Source organism: Suillus clintonianus, assembly GCF_016758775.1.
Source record: "Suillus clintonianus strain FC179 chromosome Unknown DEU56scaffold_37, whole genome shotgun sequence".
NCBI classification, from domain to species: Eukaryota; Fungi; Basidiomycota; class Agaricomycetes; order Boletales; family Suillaceae; genus Suillus; species Suillus clintonianus.
This window is the reverse complement of record NW_024539261.1, coordinates 59,630-84,729: the sequence shown is the minus strand read 5'-3', so window position 1 is coordinate 84,729 and position 25,100 is coordinate 59,630. Positions and strand designations below refer to the sequence as shown.

At 49.2% G+C, this 25,100-nt stretch overlaps 7 protein-coding genes across 7 annotated transcripts; 3 read left to right on the top strand and 4 right to left on the bottom strand.

Moving 5' to 3' along the window:
- Positions 1–129: 129 nt before the first annotated feature.
- DEU56DRAFT_707376 (uncharacterized protein) lies at positions 130–750 on the top strand (the record flags this gene model as incomplete). Its single annotated transcript, XM_041347440.1, has 1 exon — positions 130–750. A coding segment is annotated over one exon (621 nt), but the record flags the coding sequence as incomplete, so codon positions are not given.
- A 679-nt stretch (positions 751–1,429) lies between these two features.
- On the top strand, positions 1,430–1,678 carry DEU56DRAFT_717462 (uncharacterized protein; the record flags this gene model as incomplete). Its single annotated transcript, XM_041347618.1, has 1 exon — positions 1,430–1,678. A coding segment is annotated over one exon (249 nt), but the record flags the coding sequence as incomplete, so codon positions are not given.
- Positions 1,679–3,405: 1,727 nt separating this feature from the next.
- Positions 3,406–4,884, top strand: DEU56DRAFT_737043 (uncharacterized protein; the record flags this gene model as incomplete). Its single annotated transcript, XM_041348562.1, has 1 exon — positions 3,406–4,884. The coding sequence occupies one exon, from the start codon at positions 3,406–3,408 to the stop codon at positions 4,882–4,884; it is 1,479 nt and encodes a 492-aa protein (XP_041208235.1).
- A 709-nt stretch (positions 4,885–5,593) lies between these two features.
- Positions 5,594–7,512, bottom strand: DEU56DRAFT_805082 (uncharacterized protein). Its single transcript, XM_041353269.1, has 9 exons — positions 7,025–7,512; positions 6,875–6,971; positions 6,746–6,809; positions 6,594–6,686; positions 6,422–6,534; positions 6,159–6,364; positions 6,022–6,104; positions 5,891–5,973; positions 5,594–5,831 (listed from the first exon to the last, which is right to left on the bottom strand). The coding sequence occupies exons 1-9, from the start codon at positions 7,068–7,070 to the stop codon at positions 5,813–5,815; spliced, it is 804 nt and encodes a 267-aa protein (XP_041208234.1). The 5' UTR covers positions 7,071–7,512; the 3' UTR covers positions 5,594–5,812.
- A 2,616-nt stretch (positions 7,513–10,128) lies between these two features.
- DEU56DRAFT_737214 (uncharacterized protein) lies at positions 10,129–11,057 on the bottom strand (the record flags this gene model as incomplete). Its single annotated transcript, XM_041348572.1, has 2 exons — positions 10,129–10,848; positions 10,896–11,057. The coding sequence occupies 2 exons, from the start codon at positions 11,055–11,057 to the stop codon at positions 10,129–10,131; spliced, it is 882 nt and encodes a 293-aa protein (XP_041208233.1).
- Positions 11,058–14,236: 3,179 nt separating this feature from the next.
- Positions 14,237–15,408, bottom strand: DEU56DRAFT_901522 (uncharacterized protein; the record flags this gene model as incomplete). The annotated part of the gene is made up of 4 exons (XM_041356554.1): positions 15,138–15,408; positions 14,950–15,072; positions 14,310–14,891; positions 14,237–14,253 (listed from the first exon to the last, which is right to left on the bottom strand). Coding segments are annotated over exons 1-4 (765 nt in total), but the record flags the coding sequence as incomplete, so codon positions are not given.
- Positions 15,409–15,906: 498 nt separating this feature from the next.
- DEU56DRAFT_356200 (uncharacterized protein) lies at positions 15,907–24,757 on the bottom strand. Its single transcript, XM_041345836.1, has 42 exons — positions 24,556–24,757; positions 24,458–24,491; positions 24,162–24,409; positions 23,983–24,094; positions 23,740–23,932; positions 23,492–23,686; positions 23,239–23,440; positions 22,997–23,187; positions 22,693–22,947; positions 22,582–22,646; positions 22,496–22,532; positions 22,382–22,446; positions 21,686–22,334; positions 21,589–21,638; positions 21,349–21,535; positions 21,089–21,296; positions 20,849–21,039; positions 19,943–20,798; positions 19,710–19,878; positions 19,582–19,655; positions 19,396–19,530; positions 19,301–19,338; positions 19,158–19,250; positions 18,974–19,106; positions 18,898–18,922; positions 18,744–18,844; positions 18,210–18,685; positions 18,139–18,162; positions 18,010–18,088; positions 17,897–17,956; positions 17,773–17,846; positions 17,593–17,721; positions 17,427–17,544; positions 17,355–17,364; positions 17,193–17,301; positions 17,102–17,139; positions 16,733–17,044; positions 16,636–16,684; positions 16,564–16,580; positions 16,341–16,515; positions 16,199–16,273; positions 15,907–16,146 (listed from the first exon to the last, which is right to left on the bottom strand). Exons 1-41 carry the CDS (start codon positions 24,595–24,597, stop codon positions 16,249–16,251), a joined length of 6,243 nt encoding a protein of 2,080 aa, XP_041208231.1. The 5' UTR covers positions 24,598–24,757; the 3' UTR covers positions 15,907–16,146; positions 16,199–16,248.
- Positions 24,758–25,100: the final 343 nt, after the last annotated feature.

Below are 25,100 nucleotides of genomic sequence, written 5' to 3'. Positions count from 1 at the left end.
TAAGGTGGCGCTACCCACCTCATCCCAAACCACCTAGGAAGGTGTTTCTCCTAGTCAATACATCAGTAATAGTCACTCCTTTAGTCCTCTTTATCTCTCCTGCTTTATTCGCAATCCACTGTCGTTACTATGCCTCGCCGAGCAGATGATCCCAATCTAGCTGTCGCTCCCAATTTCCAATCACCCGAATATGCAGAAGCGCGAGCCCAAATCACCAGTGACGCAGTCGACGACCAACAAGCGGCTACAATTCTAGCCAATCTCTGGCGCATCCAAAACGACGCAGACAAGCGCAATTGGGCGGCTAGACTAGAAGCTGAAGCACAAGAAGCAGAAGCAGAGCGCAGGGAGGCAGCCGAAGAAGAAGCCCAGCGCCAACTAACTCTGAAAGCTGAACAGGAAGCCGCTATCCAGGAAGAGTGCAAGAAGAACAAGGCCAAATACGCCCCGATCAAGGACATAGAAGTTCCTTCTGACCCCATCATCCTCCCCTGCCAATACGCCATACGAAAAATGAAGTCCGGCGAGTACTGCGAATTATTCTACTTCACTAACAACGGCTTGGAGGAAGCATCCAGATCTACCTTCACAGCGGATGAAGACGCCCTCGTCATGATGCCTACCTCAGACGGTCTACACAAATGGATCCCCGCCAGCGCCGCCAGAGACCCCAAAGCACAAGTCATCAAAGATGAAAATCTGACTTGGGAACAGTTCAATGAATCCGCCCCACGCATGATCACCCTCATGAAAGAGAACGACTGGCCTGACGACAGAATCAACATGCACATATCCTTCTGGTCCGCGCTACAGAACCACAGATGGTGCCACGATTTCGATGCCCACAAGCAGCGTGCACTGCTACTTTACCAAGCGCAGCAACATAGACGCTGGCACCTAGCCGCAGGTAGCTCCAACAGCTGGAGCCTAGCCAAGATCAACCAGGACCTTCTGCTCGAAGCCAGGGAAACTATCTTCAACCAGTTTAGGACACAGCAACTATTGGTCCAGGTGTGTTCTTTCGTTGTATCAATCGTTTAGTACAGCGCTAAAATTCGATCCGATTGCTCTTTTCCTCATCCCCCCCACGCACGCTCTATCTGGCATCATGTCCAAACAACCGGGTTCCAACGACGGACATCACGATCCGTCACCCGGTCAACGTCTCTCCACATTCGGACAACGCGCTCCGAACCCACCCTTATGGCCATCGTGGCTACGAACACCATTCTCCCCACCCAACGTATCTCTCGGCCACCGCGTGCCTCATCCTCAGTCCCGCGCAGCAGCCGCGCCAGGACATAGCAGAGTACAGCATCAGCACACACGCGCTGCGAGTTCACACAAGCGCTCACCCCCCTCGTCGCCTGATGAGAAGCCCCACAAGAAACAGAAAACGTTTCGGGACCCCACTGCCCCCCTTCCTTGCTGCTCGGTCTGTCTCGGCCGCAACCCGCACAGAACCATTGACTGCGCTGCGTCTCGCACGTGGGACGCTAAGCACGACACAATCGCCGAACGAATCCACAAAGCCCTCTGGACTAAAGACGGCAAGCAACTGTGCACTGCCTGGCAACGAGAAGAAGGCTGCGACAGCAACAAACACGACGCTCGACACGTCTGTTCAGGGTGCGGAGCAGTCACTCACGGCGCTCAGCGCTGCCCTAGAGCGCAGAAAGCTTAACCCCATCACGCCCTACAAGGCAGACACATGGGACAAGGAACTACGCCGTTTCCGTCTCTCTGCTCGCTTCCCCAAGATAACAGAAGGTTTCCGCCTTGGTTTTAAATTAAACTTTCCTACTATAATTTCTACGCAAACCCCACCTAACAAGCAATCCATATCTACATACAGAGAACAATTTGACTCCAGCTTACAGAAAGAAATCCAATCTTCCCGCTACATAGGCCCCTTCTCCGCTATCTCACTCTCCCACCTTATAGGTCCTTTTCAATCCTCCCCCCTCTCCATCATCCCAAAGCCAGACAAACCAGGAAAATTTAGACTCATACAGAATTTCTCATTCCCGCATTCCACAGACACTCATTTCCCCAATCCCTCCATCAACTCTCACATTAATGCTAGTGACTTCCCCACAACATGGGGCAAATTTTCAATTATTTATCTACTAATTTCGAGGCTCCCCCCAGGTTCGGAAGCCGCGACACGCGACGTCGCAGAGGCCTACCGAACCATACCCCTCCACCCATCTCAATGGCCCTCAGCCGTCGTCCGAACATCGGACACAGATTTCTACGTAGACACTTGCACGGCGTTCGGCGCCACACCATCAGCAGGCGCCTATGGCTATGTGGCAGACGCCGGCGCCGAAATATTTCGTCACCGAGGCCTTGGACCCCTGGATAAATGGGTCGACGACCACATCTTTTTCAGGGTCCGGAGGGAATTCCTAAGTGAGTATAATCGAGATCGCGCTAAGTGGCATAAGGACTTAGTCACACGAGGCCCACACCAAACGGGCAGCAGACTGTGGTTTGGCGGGCGCGTATTCGATGACGGCGCCCTAGAGGAGTTCAGTGAGGACTGCTCACAACCCCTCAAAGACCTCTCCAGAAACTCACCGAGGTCCGAACACGACAGCCTTTTCAGCTGCAATCTCCAAGATATTGACGACGTTTCCCATGACCTGGGTATCATATGGCAATATGAGAAAGACCAACCTTTTGCCTCACTCACCGTTTACATCGGTTTCGCGTGGTACCTCCACCTACGCATAGTAGCACTTAGCGAGAACAAGGTGGAGAAGTACTTACGAGCGATCCACGCGTGGAGAAAGAAACCTGCCCACACGTTCCAGGAAGCCTTACAACTCTACGGTAAATTAATGCACGCTTGCTCGGCAATCTTTCGAGGCAGGGCGTACCTGACGAGCCTCGAGCGCACACTCGCCATTTGCCGTGGGAAACCCCTCATCCCGCATCGACCCGACAACGAACTCGAAGCGGACTTAAACTGGTGGACAGACCACCTTCAAGCAGGCAAAGTCGCTCGTCCCATATACCCACCAACCCCCTTCACTATTCCGTCGGCGTATTCAGACGCGAGCTCAGGGATAGGGATAGGTATAGTGATAGGCGAACGCTGGCGCGCGTGGAGACTAGTCCCAGGGTGGAAAATAGCCAACAATGGGAGGAGAGATATTGGATGGGCAGAGGCAGTGGGGTTCGAGCTCTTGGTGCGTACAATCGCCGCTCTCCCTAGCCTTGGCAACAATGTCATCGTCTACGGCGACAACACCGGAGTGGTCGAAGGATGGTGGAAAGGCCGTCACCGAAACAAAGCCGTCAACGACGTCTTTCGACGCATCCACGACCTCATTCTCTCTGTACCCCGACGTTTCGAAATCCGCACAGAATACGTCCCAAGCGAATCAAACCCAGCAGATGATCCCTCTAGAGGGATACTCGGCCCAGAGCACCTTCTACTCCCTGAAGTACCTATCCCCAGTCAACTCAAAGACTTCATCGTCGACGCTACGCTCCCTCTTACCCCCACAGAGCTCCGCCTACTCCGCGACGGGCAGTACTCCCTTCCCGCCGCCAAACTCATCAATCGCATTCTCGTCCGCCAGCAAGCCATTGAGAGAGCAAGAGCCTCCTGCGAAGAAGAAGATCAGATTATCCTCCAGTCCCTCGCACACGACGACTCAACGCACGCGCTTTAGTGCCCCCCTCCCATCCTCCCTCCCAACCAGTCCAAACCCCCCCCTACCCCAGAAGTATAAACAGGGACTCGCCCCTTTACCCTCCCCCTTAAGACCCCACTGCTTAGCTCGCGAAAGACTGCACAAATGGACCCCAGCAGGAGCCAACACGCGCCTTCCAACCAACAGCCACACAGAAGCCCACATATCAGAAGAACAACTAGACCGCATCCTACAAGTCATGGGGTCTTCGTGGGCACAATCCACGAAGGAGACCTATGGGGCGGGACTACTAGTATTCCACGTCTATTGTGATTCGCAGAAGATACCGGAAACTCAGCGCTGCCCAGTTTCCCCCACCATCCTTCTATCCTTCCTAGCAAGCTGTGCAGGCTCCTACTCAGGCACTGCGCTCGCTAACTATACCGCAGGCTTGAAAGCCTGGCACCTGCTCCACGGGCGCCCCTGGATCGTCAACGCGAAGGAACTCAAAGCAGTCCTAGACGGCGCCACAGCGCTAGCACCAGAATCATCCAAATGTTCAAAGCGAGAACCGTTTACCGTAAATATCCTTTCCACCATACGCACCTTCCTTAATTTAGACGACCATCGAGACGCCGCTATCTTCGCCTGCATCACCACAACCTTCTACGCCATCGCGAGGTTGGGAGAATTCACCGTCCCTACGATAAAGTCGTTCGACCCGGTGAAACACATATCACGCTGCCACGTTTCCACCACAGTAGACCGCAATGGTCTCCCAGTCACCAAGTTCCACTTACCAACCACGAAAGCATCTCCAATCACCGGAGAAGATGCTTTCTGGTCAGCACAAGAAGGACCATCGGATCCGCAGACAGCGTTAGAGAACCATCTCCGCATCAACCCCGCTAGCGAGCTAACGCACTTATTCGCCTGGAAACATCCCAAAGGAATGAGACCTCTCTCCAAAAGAGAGGTGACGAAGAGACTCGCGTCTGTCGCCCAAACAGCCAGCCTCCCCGATCTCAAAGGGCACGGCTTGAGAATTGGGGGCACGCTAGAATACCTGCTGAGGGGGGTCCCATTTGACGTCGTCAAGTCCATGGGGAGATGGTCCAGTGACGCCTTCACTATCTACCTCAGAGATCACGCAGTCGTCATCGCGCCTTATATCCAAGCTCTAACTCCAGCGCTCGAGCCGTTATCTCGCCCGTCAATGCCTCCAGTACGACGGTAAACGCCTCGGGTGAGTACAGCTCCTATCATCTAAGGGTGTCAATGCTTCGCAGTTAGCGTCGCTACCCTCCTACGAATTATGGGATCACAGCTAACCATCAAAACCCTTAGGTTCGAACGCATGCGCCGGGCCGAAAAGCCCTTGCGGGCTTTTACCCAAACTCGTCTCGCAAATACCCGTACTTAGTTTCATTCGTCAAACTGTGTATTTCGCCCTACGTGCTAAATTACATCTCTGTCGTTGCTTCATTCTCCCAACTGAAGTCCACCACACATCGAAAGCATAGATCGTATTCTGTGACAGCCGAGGCACGAGGCTGTCACAGAAATTAGTCTATGCGTGAGTTTAGTAAGGTGGCGCCACCCACCTCATCCCAAACCACCTAGGAAGGTGTTTCTCCTAGTCAATACATCAGTAATAGTCACTCCTTTAGTCCTCTTTATCTCTCCTGCTTTATTCGCACCCACCCGCCTCTCCCTCTCTCAGGAGAACGAACAAACGATTAGATTCGCCTCCGCCTCACCTACATTTTGTCCGATGTACTGCGTTTCGCTCCCTAAGGGATTTTAGCTGCACGCAGGGCAACCTGATCGGTGCCCTCCCGCCCATCACAGCTAACCATCAAAACCCTTAGGTTCGAACGCATGCGCCGGGCCGAAAAGCCCTTGCGGGCTTTTACCCAAACTCGTCTCGCAAATACCCGTACTTAGTTTCATTCGTCAAACTGTGTATTTCGCCCTACGTGCTAAATTACATCTCTGTCGTTGCTTCATTCTCCCAACTGAAGTCCACCACACATCGAAAGCATAGAACAATTCAATTGTCCATGCAAATTGATCCTCCGCGACTCCCTGTCGCACGGCCACTTGAAACTCTATCTCAGTACGTACCAAAGCTCGAAACCAAAGCTCGTTGAGGATTTCACAGTTCACCAAATGAGGTGACCACTAGAATTCAAACAGGCGTCAAAACCTGAATGATGTGCATCAGATAATACCACACGTACCCGTCAACAAAATACTCTCCACCGGTCATGTAACTGGCATGATCGGATAGAAGCAACACAGCCTGACCTGTCATCTCATGCGGCTTTTGAGGAGATGAGCGGCTGTCGAATCGAGATTAGTTGGTACATACCTCAGCGAAGCGTCCGAGCGGAACGGTCTTCGCCTGATGCTCGCGAACGCGGGCTTCCATACCAGAGGTTTGATCCGTGTTCACTAATATCAATGTTCAAGATGTTAGGACCAATGGGGCTATTGCAAGATGCTGACCATAACCGGGGGACAGTGCATTCACTCTAATGCCATGCGTAGCCCACTCCGCGGCCAACCCTTTCATGAGAATGGACACAGCACCCTTGGATGAATTGTAGAAGACCTGGGTCAACGGCTTATTTGGCGCGATTTGGTTAATGATATGTGAGCTCATGGAGGAGGTAATAACGATCGAACCACCGTGCTTCTTGTCGATCCACAGTCTGCCATATCCATTTGGGTCAAACTTTCCGGAAATACTACCTCATGGTGAAACTTACTTTGCCGCAGCCTTGGTGCTGTTGAATACACCAAGGACATTGACACCGTACACTTTGTGGAAGTCTTCGCTGGTCAGCTCGAGCGCAGGCTTCACTACGGAAACGCCGGCATTCTGTGATACCAAGCAACTCGTTTCGAAGAGATGACATGGCCGAAGAATGTGTCGCTTACTGCAATAAGCCCTGTCACCGGACCAATATCTTCCTCGATGATAGAAAATGTTTCATCCGTCTTCTTTGCATCGGATACGTCACACTGATAAGCCTGCGTACAAAGACAGGGGTCAAGCCAATATTAAGTCAACCGCCAGATATTTCACAAACCTTGACTTCCACGCCAAATTCTTTGCTAAGGTCCTCAGCAACTTTAGGCGCATCTTCGGAACTCCTGAGAGACACGTTTTATGCCGGAAAAATTAGCATATAGTCATAGAATATGGATGCCAGACCAACCTGTAAATAATTGCCACTGATGCACCAGCACCAGCAACAGCGCGACTGAACGCGTATCCGATCCCGCGGTTTCCCCCAGTGATGATGATGCACTTGTCTAGGGCGAGGCAAAGAATGTCAAGTGAAAAGTGCAAATCGCAGCTAACGCACCGGAGAAGTCGATGGTAAAACCTTTAGAAGCCATGGTATGTTGCATACGTCGATGGGGGTTTGTATCTTTGATGCGAGATGTATGAAGTGTTGAAGAAAGAGAAATGTGGGGAGGTTCGAAGTGATGGATTTTTGTTCTGGCGAGCTTCAAGAACTGACGTCATAACGACGTCAGTAGAATTGCTCTTCTTCTGGGTACTCACGTTGATCAAGGATAGCGAGCGGACGCGTAGCGCGAGCTTTTGGTAGGCTGACATGTCTCTGTATGATGTGTTTGACAGACTCTAGCTGGCGATGTTGCTGGTGAACTTCCAAGGATGAATCTATATATAAGCTCTCCCGACGTAATCTGTGGAGCTGTACTACTTGTATTCTCAGTTCCATAGTGACGTCCCGGGAGAGGCCATCAGCAGATTGTGTTTTGAACTTTACACAACAATGAGGCAGGGAGGCTCAAAGCCCAGACACACAGCGAGCAGACAACGACGTCGATGCCTAGGTCTGTCAGGTCCAGCGGGGTCCAGCTAACTTGCTGACTAAACCGCGGAAAGTGCCGAGAGACCCCAGCTCCTCTTTTGTCTGACCAGCATTTATGTCTTTAGCCTTTAGTTTAGACATCCGACGTCCAGCATCCAAGGAGTCATCACAAACTGGCAACTGATAAGTTATTGGTGCTTCAGCCTTTTATTAGCGAAATCCTGATCTCGAAGTGATAGTAAACACGAAGAAAGATAGAGAGTAGTGGTAATCAAGAAACTAATCAAACATTTCTTGCACAATAACTATTGACCAAACCTCTGAAGCATGTCGCGGGCTACAGTCCCCAACTCCTTCACATCATCAATATACCCTACTCCTCGCCACTCTACTCTTCTGAAAACACGATCCACATCTTTGATGAGCCGCTCAAGATCAGATTTGGAAGCGATCTGCATATACTTCTTTGTGCCTCCCACGAGGACGGGAAGCAACTCGTCCGCGTCCTTGTCCTCTACCCTGTAGACGAGACAAATCATCGTCCATGAATGTCTGATCATATCCCAGCACTGCTCCTCTGTGATAGATCCGAGCGACGTAACTGAAACCTGTTCATGTGCAATTCGGAGAAGGATACATACTAGATAACAGGCATGTGGATCGAAGAGGAAGGATGATTGGGAGTATTCTGCAATCATGCTAGTGCACCGATCTATATGATGATCCCTAACCAGATACGGATGCCAGATGGAATTCCTGGCGAGGGCAAAGACCAGGCTTAGATAGCACAAGTCGCGCTCATAATTGAAGATGTCATCAAAACCATCAGGCGTTGCACCTGGTCGCGGACAAACCGCAGATATGATAGCAGGTGAGAATTTGGTCAAACCCGTGTCTGCATCATCAACGGCATAGATCGAGGTCAAGACTTCCCGGGACCTGTGTGCAGCGCGAAGGGCGAGATGATGTAAACGGTCAGGCATGCTGCTGTCCATACATGCAATGAGCCCCTCGATGAACAGATGTCGTTTAGCGCGGCTGCAGCTCACGCTCATAGTGCTCATGAGTACAAGGATGTGGCATGTCATATAGTGGTCGTTGGAATAAACAGTGTCGAGGTAGTCCACTAGCCAGTCGAAGTCTTCTGGCGAGTACGAATTATCTTCCAATGGAACATAATGATACCATACCCAGGCAGGGCTGTCTGGGTCCAGCATATCATCGCGGACGACGTCGAACCGGAAGACTTGTACCTTTCGCAGCGCTGCCAATGGATCCGCATCATTTTGTTCGGATGACCTCGCCCGTGAATAAATCTTCCTGCACAAGTCAAGCTTCTGCATTGTCCGCGATGGAAGGGGCGTAGATAGACCGAGCTGGAGCATGGGACAGATGACATCGGTGAGGTTCCAAACTCGGCGTCGAACTCCAATACTGTCTCCATCGAGATCACCCCAGAGAGTTGTCCAGAACTGCTCCAAAAGAGACTTAGCAAGTCGTTCTAGAGCAGAACTACACGATCTCTTCGTTAGACATAGTAGGTGAACCACAAAATGAGTCAAAAAGCACCTTTTATCAATCCGAACTATGTCCTTCTTGTCAAACTGAACCCCGATCATAACACAAGCAAGAAGAGCGCAGTTGGCTAAGATTTGAGTCGACGGAGATGACGAAGAGGACAGCAGTTTTGATATTACCGCTATGGCGAGTTTTTCTACACCTTCGTCCACTTGTCCAGCAACAAAATGGTAAGGAAGGACGTGTGAAAGCCACTCGGGGGCAGAGTCGGCAAATTCGATTTGCAGGTATCGTTCGTTCCAGGGAATAAAGTAATCCTTGTACGAAAGTCTGGCAGTCAGGGCAAGCACCTTGTCTTGAGCTTTGCACCCCTGAATCATCCGGCAAAACAATTTAAAGTCGGTCGGGAACCGAGAGCGTGATATCTCATTGTGAAAGCCATTACCAGTATATGCCTGGAGAGCACGTCCGGAATACAGATGACTCAGAGCCATTGTACATACTGACGCCTTCTCCTCCAATGATGGGACAATGCATGACTGCACATCCACGCAACTTTCGTAAATATCATACAGCTGAGGCAGCATGTCTGAGATGTCAAGATCCAGGGGCCATTCGACTTGCGGAACTAGGCTAGCAGCGGCAAAAAACACTTCAGGGTCTGTAGATGTCTCGAGTAGCCACTTGATGCTAGGTGCTTCGAGACTGCTGGTGGGTATGTCTGGGAGGTCAAGTTGAAGGTGGCATTGATCTTTGGCCAAAGCGTCCAGGTGCCGGTCAGACGATTGTGCTTCAGAGTCCTGTGCTTCAGAGTCCTCGACCTGTGTCGGAGAGTGTACGACCAAAGAGCGCAGCCAGGGTACAAAGATATGAAGCGCGCCGGATAATTGCTGAAGATGGCTCCGTGCAAATGAGCGGACCGCATGCACAGAGACTGAGGAATAAGATAAGCGCCAGGTGTTCTATGCAATGATATTTGGGAATGTCACCTGCCAGCGCTACATACAATAGGGTCCAACTGAATCTGAGGGTAGAAAACAGTACATGCAGCACATCTAATAACATGAAATGGTCAAAGTCTGTACATAGGCAAGAACACTCGACTTTACTCACTGTGCACCGACGTTGCCAGTCGCTGGAAATACCTCAAGGCTAGTTTGACCATTGGGCGTAAAACTCCTGCATGTAGATTCAGATTGAAAATGACCACCATAGTGCACAAAGAGCTTACTGTCGACGTGCAACATGCGCAATATTGTCGATATCGGGGTCTGAAATGGACAGGCGGGAGATACCAAAGCTGCCATCAAAGTCAGGGAATAGCACAAAACTCCGAAGACTGTGGTTGTGATGATAACCCAGGCAATGCTGTGAGGCTTGTACCACATGTTGGCGCTGAGGGCGATTCCAAAGAGAAGAAGGGAGAGTTGAAGTAAGATCGGAAATGATTGAACGACAGCATCAAAATACCATGTGATGATCCCTTCGAATTTCTCTTGTCTGCGCTTCCCTCGTTCCTCTGGCGAGCCACGACCATATCTGCTCGACTTGTAGTACCCGAGCCACTGCTTTCCTAACATGGCACCTAATGCAGCGAGCAAGCTCATGCACAAGCTTGCGTATGCGATCGCTTGGATCCTTACGTTCGACGTGGATGGCGACCATGCAGATGCCGGCGCTGCAGGCTCTGCGCCCGCTGCAGCAAGGTCGCCGAGTCCGATTTGCACGAGCTGCGTGAGAAGAGCGTTTGTGGTGTCACTGGGGTCGAAACTGAGGCTAGACTCCATTGCTACGATAAAAGACGTGCTAACAGCGGAGAAAAGACCGGACTGGTCGAACATCAATAAAAAACCGAGCATGTGATTCAGAAACATACGAAGACCAAAACAATGTCCATATCACTTGTATATCGCTCAAGGAACTCGCTGTCGTGTTCCTCCGCGACTCTTCTGTGTATCGTCCAGAAACGAGAGCGGATGTCCTTGCCACCCTTGGAGGCAATTGTAGAATCCTGGAGAACATCCAATACTTTATTCATGGTGTTCATTCTGTGGGCATGTCGTCAATACGGATCAATCAGTTTATTTGCTTTCGCTCACATATCACTTAGATTTGGCTCTTGGACTACGACATCTGCCGCCTCGCTGAGACAATCTGTGAGATTGTTTGACATGATTGCTGAGTAGAGCTTTCAACTTACGGAGCCAAGCCGTTGGGCGAATCATCGAAAGTACCCTCCTGGTGAGTTTTGATGGCTGGTAAGGGGCGTTCGAGCTGTATTTCTCATCAGGGAGACGCAGAAGCATCTGCAAAAAAGAACACACATCCCCGATGACAATTTCACCGTCGAAGGTCCACTCATTTCCTTCTCGCTGTCTTGCTGTCAGCAGAGGTATAGAATCCAGGAAGATATAACTTACCCCCCGGTGGGTCCTACGATGATTTTCAGGTGGAGGCTGCTCGTCGCTAGATTCTGGCCGCCGTTGGTGCTACTCGCTTTCGATAGCTTTAGGTATGTATGGAAGTTCTTGACATGAGGAAGACGAACCTGTTTGCTCCACAACAAAGCTAGCGGGATGGAAAAAGAAAGATAAGACGAGTCTGAGGCGAGTGGACAGAGATAAGTCGTGATAGCATAACGTTGTTCAGCCAGTTCGAGCCGCTGCCAAATTTGCATAACTGGTGAGCCGCAGATATCGTCATATGTGCCGACATATGATCATATATAGAAAAGGCTTTCGTTATAAGTAAAGTCATATACAACCACATATGTCAGACAAACCCCACAATCAACGTAAAGCACCCTGGGGAGTTGCTGGGGAGACTCACGAGTTCTCTGATCGGCGCGGCTCAGGGCGCTCCCTGGACTTCGGAAATGAATAGCCTCGTGTAGTTTGCCTGCATGCCGCATCACTGAAATTTGAAAACCAGCAAGCGTTTAAGCAAGGCGAGCGAAATCTGATTCCACGTACATTTACTTGATTTACTTTGCTGGAGATTGCTGGTGAACTTCCAAGGATGAATCTATGTATAAGCTCTCCCGACGTAATCTGTGGAGCTGTGCTACTTAGAAATTGTATTCACAGTTCTGAATCCACAGCGACGTCTCGGGAGAGGCGCATCAGCAAATTGTATTTACCTTTACACAATCGTTAGACAGGGAGGCTCGAAGCCGTAATTACTGGCCAAGCTACGGAAAGCGCCGAGAGACCCCGAGGAGCCCTCTTTTGTCTGACCAGCATTTGTCCTTAGCCCTTAGTTTGGACGTCCAAAGTCCAGCATCCAGGGAATCATCACAAACCGGAGAATGACGAGTCATTGGCGCTTCAGCCTTTTATAAGCGAAATCCTGATCTAGAAGTGATAGTAAACTTGAAGAAAGATAGAGAGTAGCATATCGGCAATCGTGAGCTGAGATTAGAAGTTATAGTAAACATGAAGACCGAAACAGATCAGTATCGTCGGCCATATCAAACAGCGCGCCCGTGCATGTCCAAACAAGAAAAGCACATCAGCCTTCATTCCATTCCCTATCTTTGCGGTCAGTCCGATCTCACTGAAATCAGAAATACTCACAATATTTCCTCCCCTCTGCGTGGTTCCACCCTTCCACCCTGTCACCCAGCAAGTCGTTAGTCTGTTCCCACGTGTCAATCTGCAGCGGCTTTTCGTCGGGGTCCAGCTGGACATGAACAGTATCGTCAACGGATCTCACTATCGCCTTCACGATAGACATAGGCCACTGCCATTTCTCATTCAGCCAGAAAGACCACCAGTAATTGTCCCGTAACTCGCGTAAACGCAAGGCGACTGAGCGAATATTCTGCGATACTGCTGTGTCGCTATCAGACAGCTTGACCGTGAAATCGATATCCAAGGCTTCCCAAGCGACTCTCTCCATTTTTCCTGGTCGATATATTACCACTTTATCCTGCACTAGCCCATGATAGCTCCACAGGAAAGTGGTAAAATTGTGCCAGAAAGATTCCTCATCTTTGGGATGACGAATATACACATAATACTCCAGGTCATCGAGGGTGACTAGCAGAACGATGATCTTGAAGAGGTCAATCTCGGCTTGTCCGAGGGAAATAGAGCGTATGATAGCATTGCAGAATGGCGACCCTTGCCCCTTGTTTGGTGAGAGAAGTTGTTCTATGAAGTTGGACAACGTTACTTCGACCGGCTCGTCATCGTCATCTTCAGGTAGCTGGAGCGGTGTGACTGTGGAAAGCATGTGTGATGCTACCATGCTGATTGCTGACCAAGGCCAGTCATTACACCTGGATTTCATTGGGAAATGATTCATTGGACACGAAAGCACCTTGACTCACCAACTGTTTAAGCACCATGGAATCCCGGCAAGGTGTTTCAGTTCACGGCCAAAATTTCCGACGATCTCTGGCCAAGTATGACCGCGAGGGTACACGATAACTCCCAAAATCGCTCTCGCCACGTTCAGCGCAATCAACCCATCTAACAGCCTGAACGAGTGATTCGTCACGACCTAAATGTGTGTCCTCTCGTCACGCAAGTAATTATGACATATAAAGCAACCTACTTTGATCCAAGCGCCCGCTGGTTTGTGGATATAGCCGGCCCTTCCGAGGGCCCATACTGCTATGCAGTCCCCTTGGCGTAGCCCCAGAGTCAATGGGTGATGATGGTCCATGACATGTACAGCGCCGTACGATCGCCACCCCGATTGGTTCCTAAAATGTACCTTGAGCGGAAAACAAACGGATTCAGAGACCTCGACGAGTCTCCCGTCCTGTGTTTTCCGGAGAATAGCGCATCGAAACCATTCCATTCTGTTAAGAGTGCTTTCGGTAACGGAGGCCGGCTGGTCCTGATCTGGTTCCAACTCCACAGTGCCATAGATAAATATGTGAACCGATGTGACTCCTGCCCCGGAGGTTGCAATTGGGGGGGTCAGGATATACAAATATTTGCTTGGCTCGCAGAATTTGTATCCCAGAAGGTGGGATCCTGAACCCGGGAGTGCGGGGACTAAATCAGTGAAATCGGGGGGTAACACGACGTATGTGTAGTCCTGGCCATTCGTATCGGCTGTCCGGCCCTCATCGATGCAAAGTACCTTGGCGCGTAGTGCCCAGTTGAGAGGACCGACAGTGACATGTTTAAACCAAAGTAAGTAGCCACAGAAGGCATACATGAAGCAAACGCATCGCAGAATGCAATACTCATGCCAACGTAGGTCGTGCCTCCCTTTCTCTGCGATTTCAGGCTAGTATCAGCCAGGAGAGTACGTTGAGATGTACGAGACATACCTATGCAATATAAGAGCATACCCCCAAACGCACCATACTCGGTCATCAGGTAAAATTTGAGTTGATCCAATGTTACAACCCTCCCTGACATTGTCACTGTCTCGACGTTTCTCCAAAACTCCAGAGCCATGGTCAAGACAATGGATCGAGACCAAGCCCAGCAGTTGGCACTGAACAACGCATAGGCTTCATGTTTCGTTCCTAGTTGCGTTAGAATCCTGGCAATTGAATGAAGAGTGACAGGTTTATGAGCAGGAGGACCAGAAAACTGGATTTCGAGGACAGTCATGGTGAATCTCCTACGGTCTTGTTCATGGGGATCATTAGGTTTGTAGAACTCTGCTCCATCTGCGCTGTCTTTCTGACTGCCAAAAAGACTGCGAAGAGTTGGCACAGGTATTCGCTCTTTCAGTCCTGCGCCACCCCAAGAATGTTCCAAGTAAAGCAGACGCCTTTCACCATCGTAAGTCAGAGTAAGTACGACGAACTCGTGACGCCAGTCGGAGAATCGAGTGTCCTTGAGCAATTCCACTTTGTGTATTGTGGTTTCGACGGTAGGTGCAGTCTCAGGAGTCTCATCTACTATGGTATAAAATTGTCAATATTATGACTTGAATTCAGGGTCTTGTTGTAGACTCACCACCAGTACCCCCCGTCTTTAGCTTCTCGGATTCCACATCTCCCAGGACCAATTTGCAGAAATCATCGACGCAATATTCTGAATCAATATCAAGTGAAGCAGTACTAGTCATGGTGTGGTATGCTGTGGAAGTCGTCGTTCCACATATTATGTAGCAATCTGCTCACAATTGCCTCATGTTCACTCACAGCCTTGCAATGAGGTGTACAGCTGCACATGTTCATTAATCATTGTTCTTCTCCACGTTCCGTATAGACATGGTTGCAACGAGCCCTCGACCAGTTCGATTCTGCATAACGTCCTCGGAGGTGAATTCTGAAATCTTCAGACGGCGCACTTATCTCGCGCGCACCCGATTTTGCGAATTTGCCGAGTTTCGACAGAATGTCAAGCATTCATGGAATTGACTGTCTGTGCTCTAGTATTGGCCTTGGCTGCTGAAGTAGACGACCAGATCTCTGGCGCGTGGAACAGCAGTCTGAAACTCTGAGGACGTCCACCAAATGGAAACAGCCGCCCGGCTAGATCCGAGCGAAGTTTAAGTCCAAATCGGGACGGCCAATCGTCAAATTCGCATGTTGTATATTTGACGAAAAACATAGGTCTACTTAGTTCCGAACGTTGACCAGAGCCCAGACACACACTCAATGATTCAGTGAATGAGCATGCGAAATATCTTTGCAGATTTTGTGCTGGGAGTGAAGTATCTGCATGGCACACGAAACATGACAGGTGTAGGCCTAGGATCTACATGTATACCAAAAGTATATGAGAGGCACAGCAAGCATAGGATCTATAATGGCATCTTGCTTCGGTACAACCTATAATGAAAGATGTAAGATAAATACATGATAAGTATGAGTATTGTACAGCAGAATAAGTATGGCGCATTATCGACACAGCTAAGCATGTGTCGAATTGCACACCTCGCGTTCAAATCAGAACAGAACAGAACATAAAGCCGAAATGATATTGTATATTGGTTTACAGCAAACCTACAGTGACAACACATAGACATGCAATGACACAACAAGTATCCCATCCATCCAGACAAGTGTCCCATCACACCGGTACTGTTGTCACCACTAAATGTCATTCTTTTCTCTGTCATCTCGACACTCCCTTCAATCAATGTATGAGACATCTTGGCTCCCTGAGTGATTCTGCACATCCTAGGAACGTTTCGTCGAGTTATACCTAGAGAGGCGTTAAACACGCTTGGTGTGCGTTCGAGAAGTAGCGCTCTTACCCTGTCTAAGACTTGCGTATATGAAAACGCGACTGTTGCTGCCAGCGGAGTCAAAGGATCTCTTGAGGCATTGTTCTGGATGTCAAGTGCGATTTCAGTCATTATTAACATCACTGCAACTGGACCCCAGACGACCACTTACACATGGAATGCTTGTTGCATAATCACGGGATTCCTGCATGAGAAGAGATGTCCATCATTAGAAACGTATCCTAGACCAACTTGGGCATTGTTAGGATCCATCGGTGGGTGAAACAAAGGTAAAGTGCAATAGGATGGCTGAGCAGCATTTCCAGTTGTAGCAGTGTGCTCGGGGCCTTGCAAAACGGTAAATCATCAATGGGACAAGCACAGAATAATCATACCACTACACATTGAGCCACTAACAAGAACACGATGTCATGTGTGTTATCACACTCGGAACATTCGAAACTCACCACTTGGCAAAATTTGCTTGCTGCTCCCGAGAATAAGGGTCTTTGAAGCCTGCGCACTATGTAAACCCAGGGGTACACCCACAGCCATATGACTCACCGGACCGCCGCCAGAAGAGATTGTGCGTCATGCAGTCCTTGGCACGTTCTGGACTAGGCAACAGTCGCTTAGAGATATGCTGAACCTCGTTATTCCCTCTACAAGCGGCGGGATCCAGGGCGCGACAGTAGTCGATGTGGACGTGGCGGCCCAATGTCTGACAGACAAGGTTGCACATCATCGATGAGCCCTCATCGTGTGAAGAGAAGCGACGGTCTTGGGCCTCGAGACCTGTATCATCTGGGCCATTGGCTGTCCATTGTGAAGAAGACATCGGTCCGTGTCCAGTTTCATGTTCTTGTTGCGGGTGGCCTGATGTAATGGTTCGTGAAACATGACTGACTGCTGGCGTAGATCAACTGTGCTTACCGAGCGGCAATGTACAATAGTAGCCACAGTGATCACACCTTGACATATGAGAAAATGAGACAGGGCGCAAAAACGAAAGAAAGGTCCAAACTTCGCTCTGCAGAAATGTACCACTTTTTTGTCCAAACTGTGATTGTGAGGACCTTTATGAGCCACCAGGCCCGGTGGTACCGGCTTCACACATCTCAGTCGCTTGGCCACTGTTGAGGGCGAGTCAGTGACAGCGTCAAAGGTAACTAACTCGCACACAAACCTTGTGAATACTGCGAACCAAGATCATATGTCAGCTCAGAAAATGATGTCCGCGACAAAAAGAGTACGCCACCTTCGTGTACTGAAACGTCTCGTGCCTTCCGGTGAACGTCGCCTCGATTGATTGGGGCGCAGTCTCAATTTCGCAGATGCCTTCGGCAGTGCATTGCATGGAACACGGATGCTCCTCCCTATTGGATGTTTAATTATTGAGATACACTGGGTGATCATCGACAAACCCGCAGAGATGAATAGCGTCGTCTTCCAAGCCGTGAAGATGTTCTGTATTGGCACAAAGTCTCTTGCAAAGTTGGCAGGGGAAAGAGCAAAGCCGAGCATCGCACTGGTGCTGGTCATGGTCCACGTCACTGCGGCACTTAAGACATCAGAAGGTGGTGCTAGACCTTCACTTCACTTACCTTGTAATGCCACAAGTACCACGGCAAGGTGGAGTAGATCCGTCACCCAACCTCAGCTTTGACAGATCGCAGGGCTAGTCGCGTTTTCAGCGTGTAAAAAAGCCTGTTCGATGGTAAAACATACCTGACCGCAGGCATGCACAGTAGCAGGACATAGATGGTCGTCTTCAGTGTGCCCAATCACCTAAACAGCAAGCTCGACGGTTTTATACCCATAGTGAAGATGATCTATCTCACCTTTGTACACTCATCCAGACATCCCTGTCTTCCGAAAAGTTTGCAAACTTGACCGCAGAGATGCGCATTAACAACACATCTGGAAGGGGTGATGAGCTCATGCGCGCATACGATAATGAAAGGCTTAACATATGATATCCTGGGTGTCCCGCTCTGAAAAGCATCAGTTTACTGAGCCAGTGAAAAGCTTAATGACTTACGACATCGAGCAATACTTGGTCTGTCCAGATGTCGCACAAAAATCGCAAGAGTGTATGCAATCATGTGAAGTTTGACAATTATGCTGTCCGTCGTGCAGTCTGCTCTGAACGCAGAGCAACTCGCAACTTCCACATTTAAGCTTGCACAGCTGCAAGTTTCTCTTCAAGTTCACTGTTTCGCTTTCAAACGATCTCATGAGCTCGTCAATGCTTGCTTGCCCGCTTTGGAAGCGTGCGACATTCAACAATATCCATGCGCGAACGTGGGCGACGCGCAAATTGACCAGGCTGTCGATGTGAGCGGTCAAATTCTCAATCCAAAGATCCTCCGGCATGTGATGACGAGAACCATAGTCTCCCCATGCATGAGATAGGACTTGCAGAGCGGCCTCGCAAGAAGAAGATTGCGGTCCCCCTGCCAACGAAAATTCTGACGAAGTATCAGGCATCCCAATCGCGATGTCGTCATCGAGGTTCTTCATGAATGCCAGGTTAAACGCGATTATAACAAAAGGCAGCAGAAGCATTTCTCACCTTCAATGATTCCGGGTCAGGATTGACCTCCTGAAGCCCGAATGCCAGAGCACTGGGCAACATGGCTGAAAGAAGTTGTGCTCGATGCGAGGCCATCGATTCTGCGAAGCGGCGTTCGTCAACTGAACTATTGATTCCTTCTAATAGTACACACGTGACAGGGCGCCCCAATCGTTTGCCTGGGCAAGTTCTAATCAATGCCCCCAAACTGTACGCCACATCAACCATACCTTCAGCTTAGCCATCAACGTCTTCATCACATCAAGGAACTCTCCTGCTGTATTATACGTCAGTTTTTGTTTGTCCAATCGACGCTTGAGGGTTGGGAACAGCTTGTAAAATTCATGCGACTCGATCACCGGCCTACATTGGAACAATCAAACGATATGCGGATATAAAAGACGCTTCACATACCAAGGGATGATATTCAACTGCCCAGCATGGAGGCGAGAAATGAAGTTGGCCTCTTGTTCGTCCTGGACTATCTGCTGAATCTTGAGGGCGAACCTGAACGACGATCTGAGCATGTGTTCATGTGGATACAGTTAAGAACATACTCCCGAGTAACTTCTGCTTTATCCGACTCCACGACATCCTAAACATCAACGAGTCAAAACACATGAAATGCAAATTTCAACAGGTGGAAAACTACCTTGATGATGATCACCAACGTAGATTGAAATAGACTCGGGTTAGACGCTGGATCGAGGACGGTCGAGCTTGACTGAAATGACTGGAATAAGCCTGTGATATCCCGGCTCAAGGCGAAGTTGTTCCGGAATAGCACCTACGTGAACGAGGTTAGGCAATCATCAGTAATACACAAAGGGCAGCAAACCAAGTTAGAGATTGCAGTATTGAACAGGACGAGTAACGTATCTTCTTGAGCGGAACGCTCAATACTATGAACACCTGTGAAGGACATATATCGATATGGAATGCCCAACAATGACTGGTTCGACATGCCTTCAAAATCCAAAGCAACAACAAGAGCATCTTTAGTCGGAGTCACCGACATCCAGACCCCTTCTGTCGTACGCATGGCTGATCCAGCGAATGATGTGTCCACGAGATGATTCAAAGAAAAACTTTTCCCCACCGATTGTTCACCCATGGACGACACAACTTTGACTGGCTTGAAGAAGATTCCACCGGAAGAAGTCAGTGATGCTAAACTCGAGGCTTCCATGTAGTCATACCTTTTTGGCCGTGTATGACTGGAACAAAGATTCATACCAACCAAAAGACAGGTGGTCGATAATGCGGTTAACATCCGCATCGAGGAGGGACTTCTCGAAGTCGGTCGAATATACACCGTCCTTGAGTGGAATGAATCGATTCTCCCTTGCTACTGCGATGTGGATTGGAATGAGGCAGAGGATATCCACCAGCCATTCCCCAGCTCTGAACTCCGATACGCTCCACTCTGCGCCTTCGAGGAGAGTGTTAGACAGGGCACCGTATGTAATTGCAGAGATGACCATTGATGTCAGAATAGTTCCCGTCGGCTTCCTTGATGTCCTTTGAAAGTTGAAAATAAGGTCGTGGAAGTGCGGCGAAAACATATGATGGTCTCGATCTGTAATGAACACCAATGTTCGCGGGCGCCTATTACTGGACGATGTGATCGCCTCCCGCTGAACGGCGGAGAGAACCGGGAAACGTGTCCACACTTCGGTGTGACAATCAATGAGACAATTGTGGGCAGCGACGTTCTCCGACTGAGCTCTCCCTCCTCGGACGCCTTTCTCTTTGAAGATAAACTCGTTTACCTTACAAGTGATGTCAAGAGCGAATGATCGACAAGAATTCGAGTCAATGTCAAGCGCAACCAGATGGACTATGCTCCTATCAATTAAAGAAGTCAAAAGCAGCGGCTGATCCGAGGGAAGCCCCGGAATCTCGAGCGGAACGCCATCTGTTGAGCCGAAGGTACTCCAATGATAGGCGGTCAACGTCAAGTCAGAGCCACGGACGTGAGCAGTAATTAAACAAGAACCATCTGGAGTCGAGTAAACTGCCTTAGGGATCTGAATCAGATCAAGGGTGGCAGGTCTGTCGTACGTATGTTAGCGATCATCATTTATCGGAAACTAAACTCCAACCTGAACTGCATCGTTGTCAGAGAGTATATTCTGGCTTGTGCCAATGAATCGACAAGCAGTAGCTCTTCGCTACCACATATGAAGCATGCATGAATGATGGAGACTCCTTCGCCGTACAACTGAGTCAGGTTAATCGCGCTGCCAGAACCTTGGAAACGGATATTGTCGTGAACAAAGTTGTGCAATAAAAGCTGATGATGTGTTCGTCAGACCCGTCCGGAAGATTACTTGTGAACCAACCTTCTCTCTGGCGACAACACTGAGCACTCGTTTTGACTCGTCAAATGCGAGAATGAAATCGCCAATTTTATCGCGATTCAGCCTTTTCCCGCGACCCCGATTCAAGGCGCCTTCGATAGTGGTGAGGCTTTCTAGATACACCATCAGGTGCCCAGAACGATCAGCCGTTACGAGCAAGATCTTATCGCCTGAAAGAAGTTGCGCTCTCCTAGATGAAGAGCGTTAATTCGTCGATGCACCACAATGTCAAAAGCACTGACGCCACCGAATTCCCAAGAGGCAACTTGAACGAGTAAGCCTGCCTGCCGGTGAACTTCGGTGAGGGAATCATGGTAGGGTCCATTTTCAAGGAATCTTGATCATGTTCCATTAGCTGCATGAGGTGGACAGAGAATTCAAGTACAGGATCCTGGAAATATTCCCTTCGGCCAAAGACGTATATCTGTACTGTTATAGAACATTTGAGCAGAGTGGGAATGCACGAGGATAGCTCGACTTACGCTGGTAAACCTTTAGTGTCTGCTGGACGGAATTGATAACAAAAGTGTGCCTATCAACTTGAGATCAAGGCGAAGCCAAAAGTGCAGAATCGCTTACGAATGGTGCCCTGTTTGCGAGAGGTCGTTGATTGCACGGATAAACTCCCTCCGTAACTCGATATATTGTTCCTCTTCACGACTGGCAGCTTCTCTTCGAACCTGAAGTAGACATTGATCGGTTTGTATGCGCAGTGCAAAATGCACCAAAGTTCGAGTCTGCTTCATCAAGTGTGATCTAAAGTGCTCCAGAGCGACTGTTTTAGTTTCGGCTGCAATTTTCGCCATGATGTGGGATGGTTTGACATCCTCCAACTCCACGAGGAACTGAGCGTCGCTAATGGAATTGGTGTCTGCTTCTTTCAACGTATTACTGAAGGTGTGCGTGTCCAGGTCAGGCAGGTCGATGGAGCTGACTTTACCCAAGACAGCGCCCACGAATCTCTTGGGCTTCTCATGCAGAAGGTTCCCTTCGTTAATCAACTTGATGGTTTCCTTAACGTTTGACATGTCCTCGTGGAGAATGATATTGATGAACATTTCACGATTTTCCTTCGGCATATCAGTACCATTGCGAAGGACATTCCTGGCAATGCAGATCCGTTCTTTGTTGTCCTTGAAGTGTCGAGAGTTAATTTTCTCCGAATGTACCTTGTGACAGAGTTCTTCCCCTATGTCTGGGTATAAGGCAATGAGAGTATCAAGCTCATCTGCGCAACCAATCAATAACATGTAGAGCAGCACAAACATGATATACTTCGCCCAGAGTTACTTTCATGTTCATCTCCAGTGGAATGCAGGGAGGGATCGACAGTGGAGGTACTTTTAAAATGATATCAGCGATAAATGACCTGTCGTGGGTAGAACTCACGAAGAGATGGTACCAGTAACACCAGCCATGACCGAATCTGCAAACGACATTACTCAAAGACAAAATCATTGCCACAGAAGACAGACCTAGAGCCGTAGGGCCATACTGCTCGTAATCCACAGAACATGGGAAAGATTTGTGAGTGAAGGTACTAGGGCTCGATCAGATGCAGGCAAAGTGTGCGAAGTAAAACGCACGGAAATTTCTCGATAATAGCATCGACCAAAGCCTGGTGGAAAACCTTGGTCAGAAGAGGCTCCCCCCTCTTCAAGACCTCTCTGATCATTCTTTCCTCTGACTCCTTGCTAGATTTAGCGTTCGACGAGATAGCTGTGGATCGCTGCCGAAACTGTTCGCACTGTTGTCGGAAACGATCCTGGATGCCATTATTGATAAGAAGGTTTAGTGCATTGGCATCCAGACCCTCGCTGATCAGTAAAGCATCGTTCTTCCTAGAGGAGTGTCAATTGATGACAAAAGATGAACTGGTGCGATACTCACAGGTAACTGCCCAACTGGAGGCGAGTTATGGATTGGTTTCCCATCGGCTCGGCATTGAGCCTGCCGGGTTGAAATGTGACGGTCATGAACCCTTGGGTCGTCTCACCATGCAACAATTCAGGCTTCGGCGGTTCCCCGCCGACTGTTACATCTTGGTGAGGCTTGGGCATGGTTAAATGCTTGGATGTAGCCTATAGATGCGTCTTTAAGTACTCAGCCAGTCATCAATAAACCGGACTAACCTTGAATCCTGGGCGCGACTTTACGGCCTCCTCCTGCTCATTTGTTTTGGAGACTTCAAACGTGAACAGCCTACTGGACTCATCATGGCCTTCGTCGGGGTCCATGACGGTGTCTTCGCTTTCTTGGTCATTCCATACAATCGATTGGGCATGCTCCGAGGAAATGAGAGCTATGACCTGATCGCACATTTTCATGAGATATCTGACATATTTCGTTAGGGGCAGTACCTAAGCCATGAAAGACTTGACGAACCTCATGAAGGTCACGCGGTTGCATCTCACAGACGAAGGAGCTGAGTCATCCCATGTCGAATCCTCCGGCCAGTAGATGAGGAAAAGCTGTTGGTCGGGTGTAGCCTCGCAAGCTGTACGGACGATGTACAATCCAGAACGAAGACTCGGCATTGAAACACCGGAATCACGTTGGTTCGCCATCAGCTGTTTGGCGCTACAGAAAACCGATTATCAAGGTGTCGATCAGCATACTTGCAATGATCTCACATCTTTTGGTCGACGACACGTAGAGATGACAGAAGCCGCACAATTTCACCCTTACTCCCGTACACGCCGACGGGTTTCACGATGAAGCGGTCCAGCGTGCTGAAGTTTACTTTCGTCATGGACACGTATGCGCCCGGACAAATACTGTTGATAAATGCACGAAGTGAATCCTGCACTATAATAACCTTGTCCACTGAGAGCAAGATTAGCCAAGGTAAAGCTTGTCAAGGAGAGTGAAGTCACCTAGCCCACTACTCCCTCGCTCACTGATCAAATCTAGAACCCTATACATCCCATCAATCAACTGGACAAGGTCGCTAGTATCACCATGCGGAGAAGAATTTTCCACGTCCGTCTGAATCAGAATGTGAGAACTCCAGCCCTCATCATGATGACCGCAAGCCCAAAGAAAGTGAACCTACAAAGTCTTCTGCAACATCGGATTTTACGGATTTATAGAGGTCGTCATCATCCGAATCCTCAGACATGATGGTAGCGTCTGTCGAATCTGATTGATCACATTTCAACGCTGAGAGTACTTGTGATGCCAAGGGCTCATCATCAGAACCATCGTCCATGTCATCGATTGTGGTCGATGGGAGAGATGCACGGGAATGAGAACCCAGGGCAAAACGATTCAAACTGTTATCGCCGATATCGACTGGTCGATCTGTGCAGATTATAAACGATAGATTCCCTGTAAGTGGAATTTACTAACCGACTCCTTTCCCTTTGTCGCGGTTTATCCCCTGCTTGAAGGGCTGAGTGTTATTGGCACTGACTGGGAAAAATTCTGGTGGTTCAGAGGATGCGTACATGATAGTAGATGGATGTGATGAACCTGGCATCGCCGTTCATTATAGTTCGCAGTGTCAAGTGCCTTGGAGTCTAGGCTCAGTTAGCGCCTCAGCCACAGACCATTAGTACTACCCTAACCCAGGATCCAGGGCTTGACTGATTTAGCTCATTGTAATGATTTACAACGTGCCTTCGGAATATGATGACGAAGGTGAGCAAGTGCACGCAATATCATCATAAACGTTTGAACATCTCGCGCGCATCCGAATTTCACTGAGCTTGCTGAAGTAGATGACCAGAGCGTTGGCGCGTGGAACAGGCTAGTACGGAATTATGACCATCGACAGCGCACTAAGCCTTTAAACAACGTGTTCTGCTCTGTTAGCAATATTTGGTTTCATCTGTCTGACCTTTTTTTCGCCTGTGCTCGCTGAAGTAAAAAAACTGGTGTGAGACAGGCGGTGTGGTTTGTAGTTTTCTCATTTTTGCTGTGAGCATCATGATAAAAAGCTCTGTGACTCAGAGAAGTCCGAAGTCATGCTGCATGCTGCACAGCCACGTGC

Excerpts from the sequence above, each read along its gene's own strand:
- DEU56DRAFT_805082 (XM_041353269.1), bottom strand. The coding sequence starts at position 7,070 with ATGCAACATACCATGGCTTCTAAAGGTTTTACCATCGACTTCTCCG. Across the intron at positions 6,810-6,874 it reads TCAGTGGCAATTATTTACAG|GAGTTCCGAAGATGCGCCTA; the intron begins GTTGGTCTGGCA and ends CGTGTCTCTCAG. Across the intron at positions 6,105-6,158 it reads TGCACTGTCCCCCGGTTATG|TGAACACGGATCAAACCTCT; the intron begins GTCAGCATCTTG and ends CATTGATATTAG.
- DEU56DRAFT_356200 (XM_041345836.1), bottom strand. The coding sequence starts at position 24,597 with ATGAACGGCGATGCCAGGTTCATCACATCCATCTACTATCAT. Across the intron at positions 24,410-24,457 it reads CGACAAAGGGAAAGGAGTCG|ATCGACCAGTCGATATCGGC; the intron begins GTTAGTAAATTC and ends TAATCTGCACAG. Across the intron at positions 21,639-21,685 it reads TCGCAAACAGGGCACCATTC|GCACACTTTTGTTATCAATT; the intron begins GTAAGCGATTCT and ends TCAAGTTGATAG.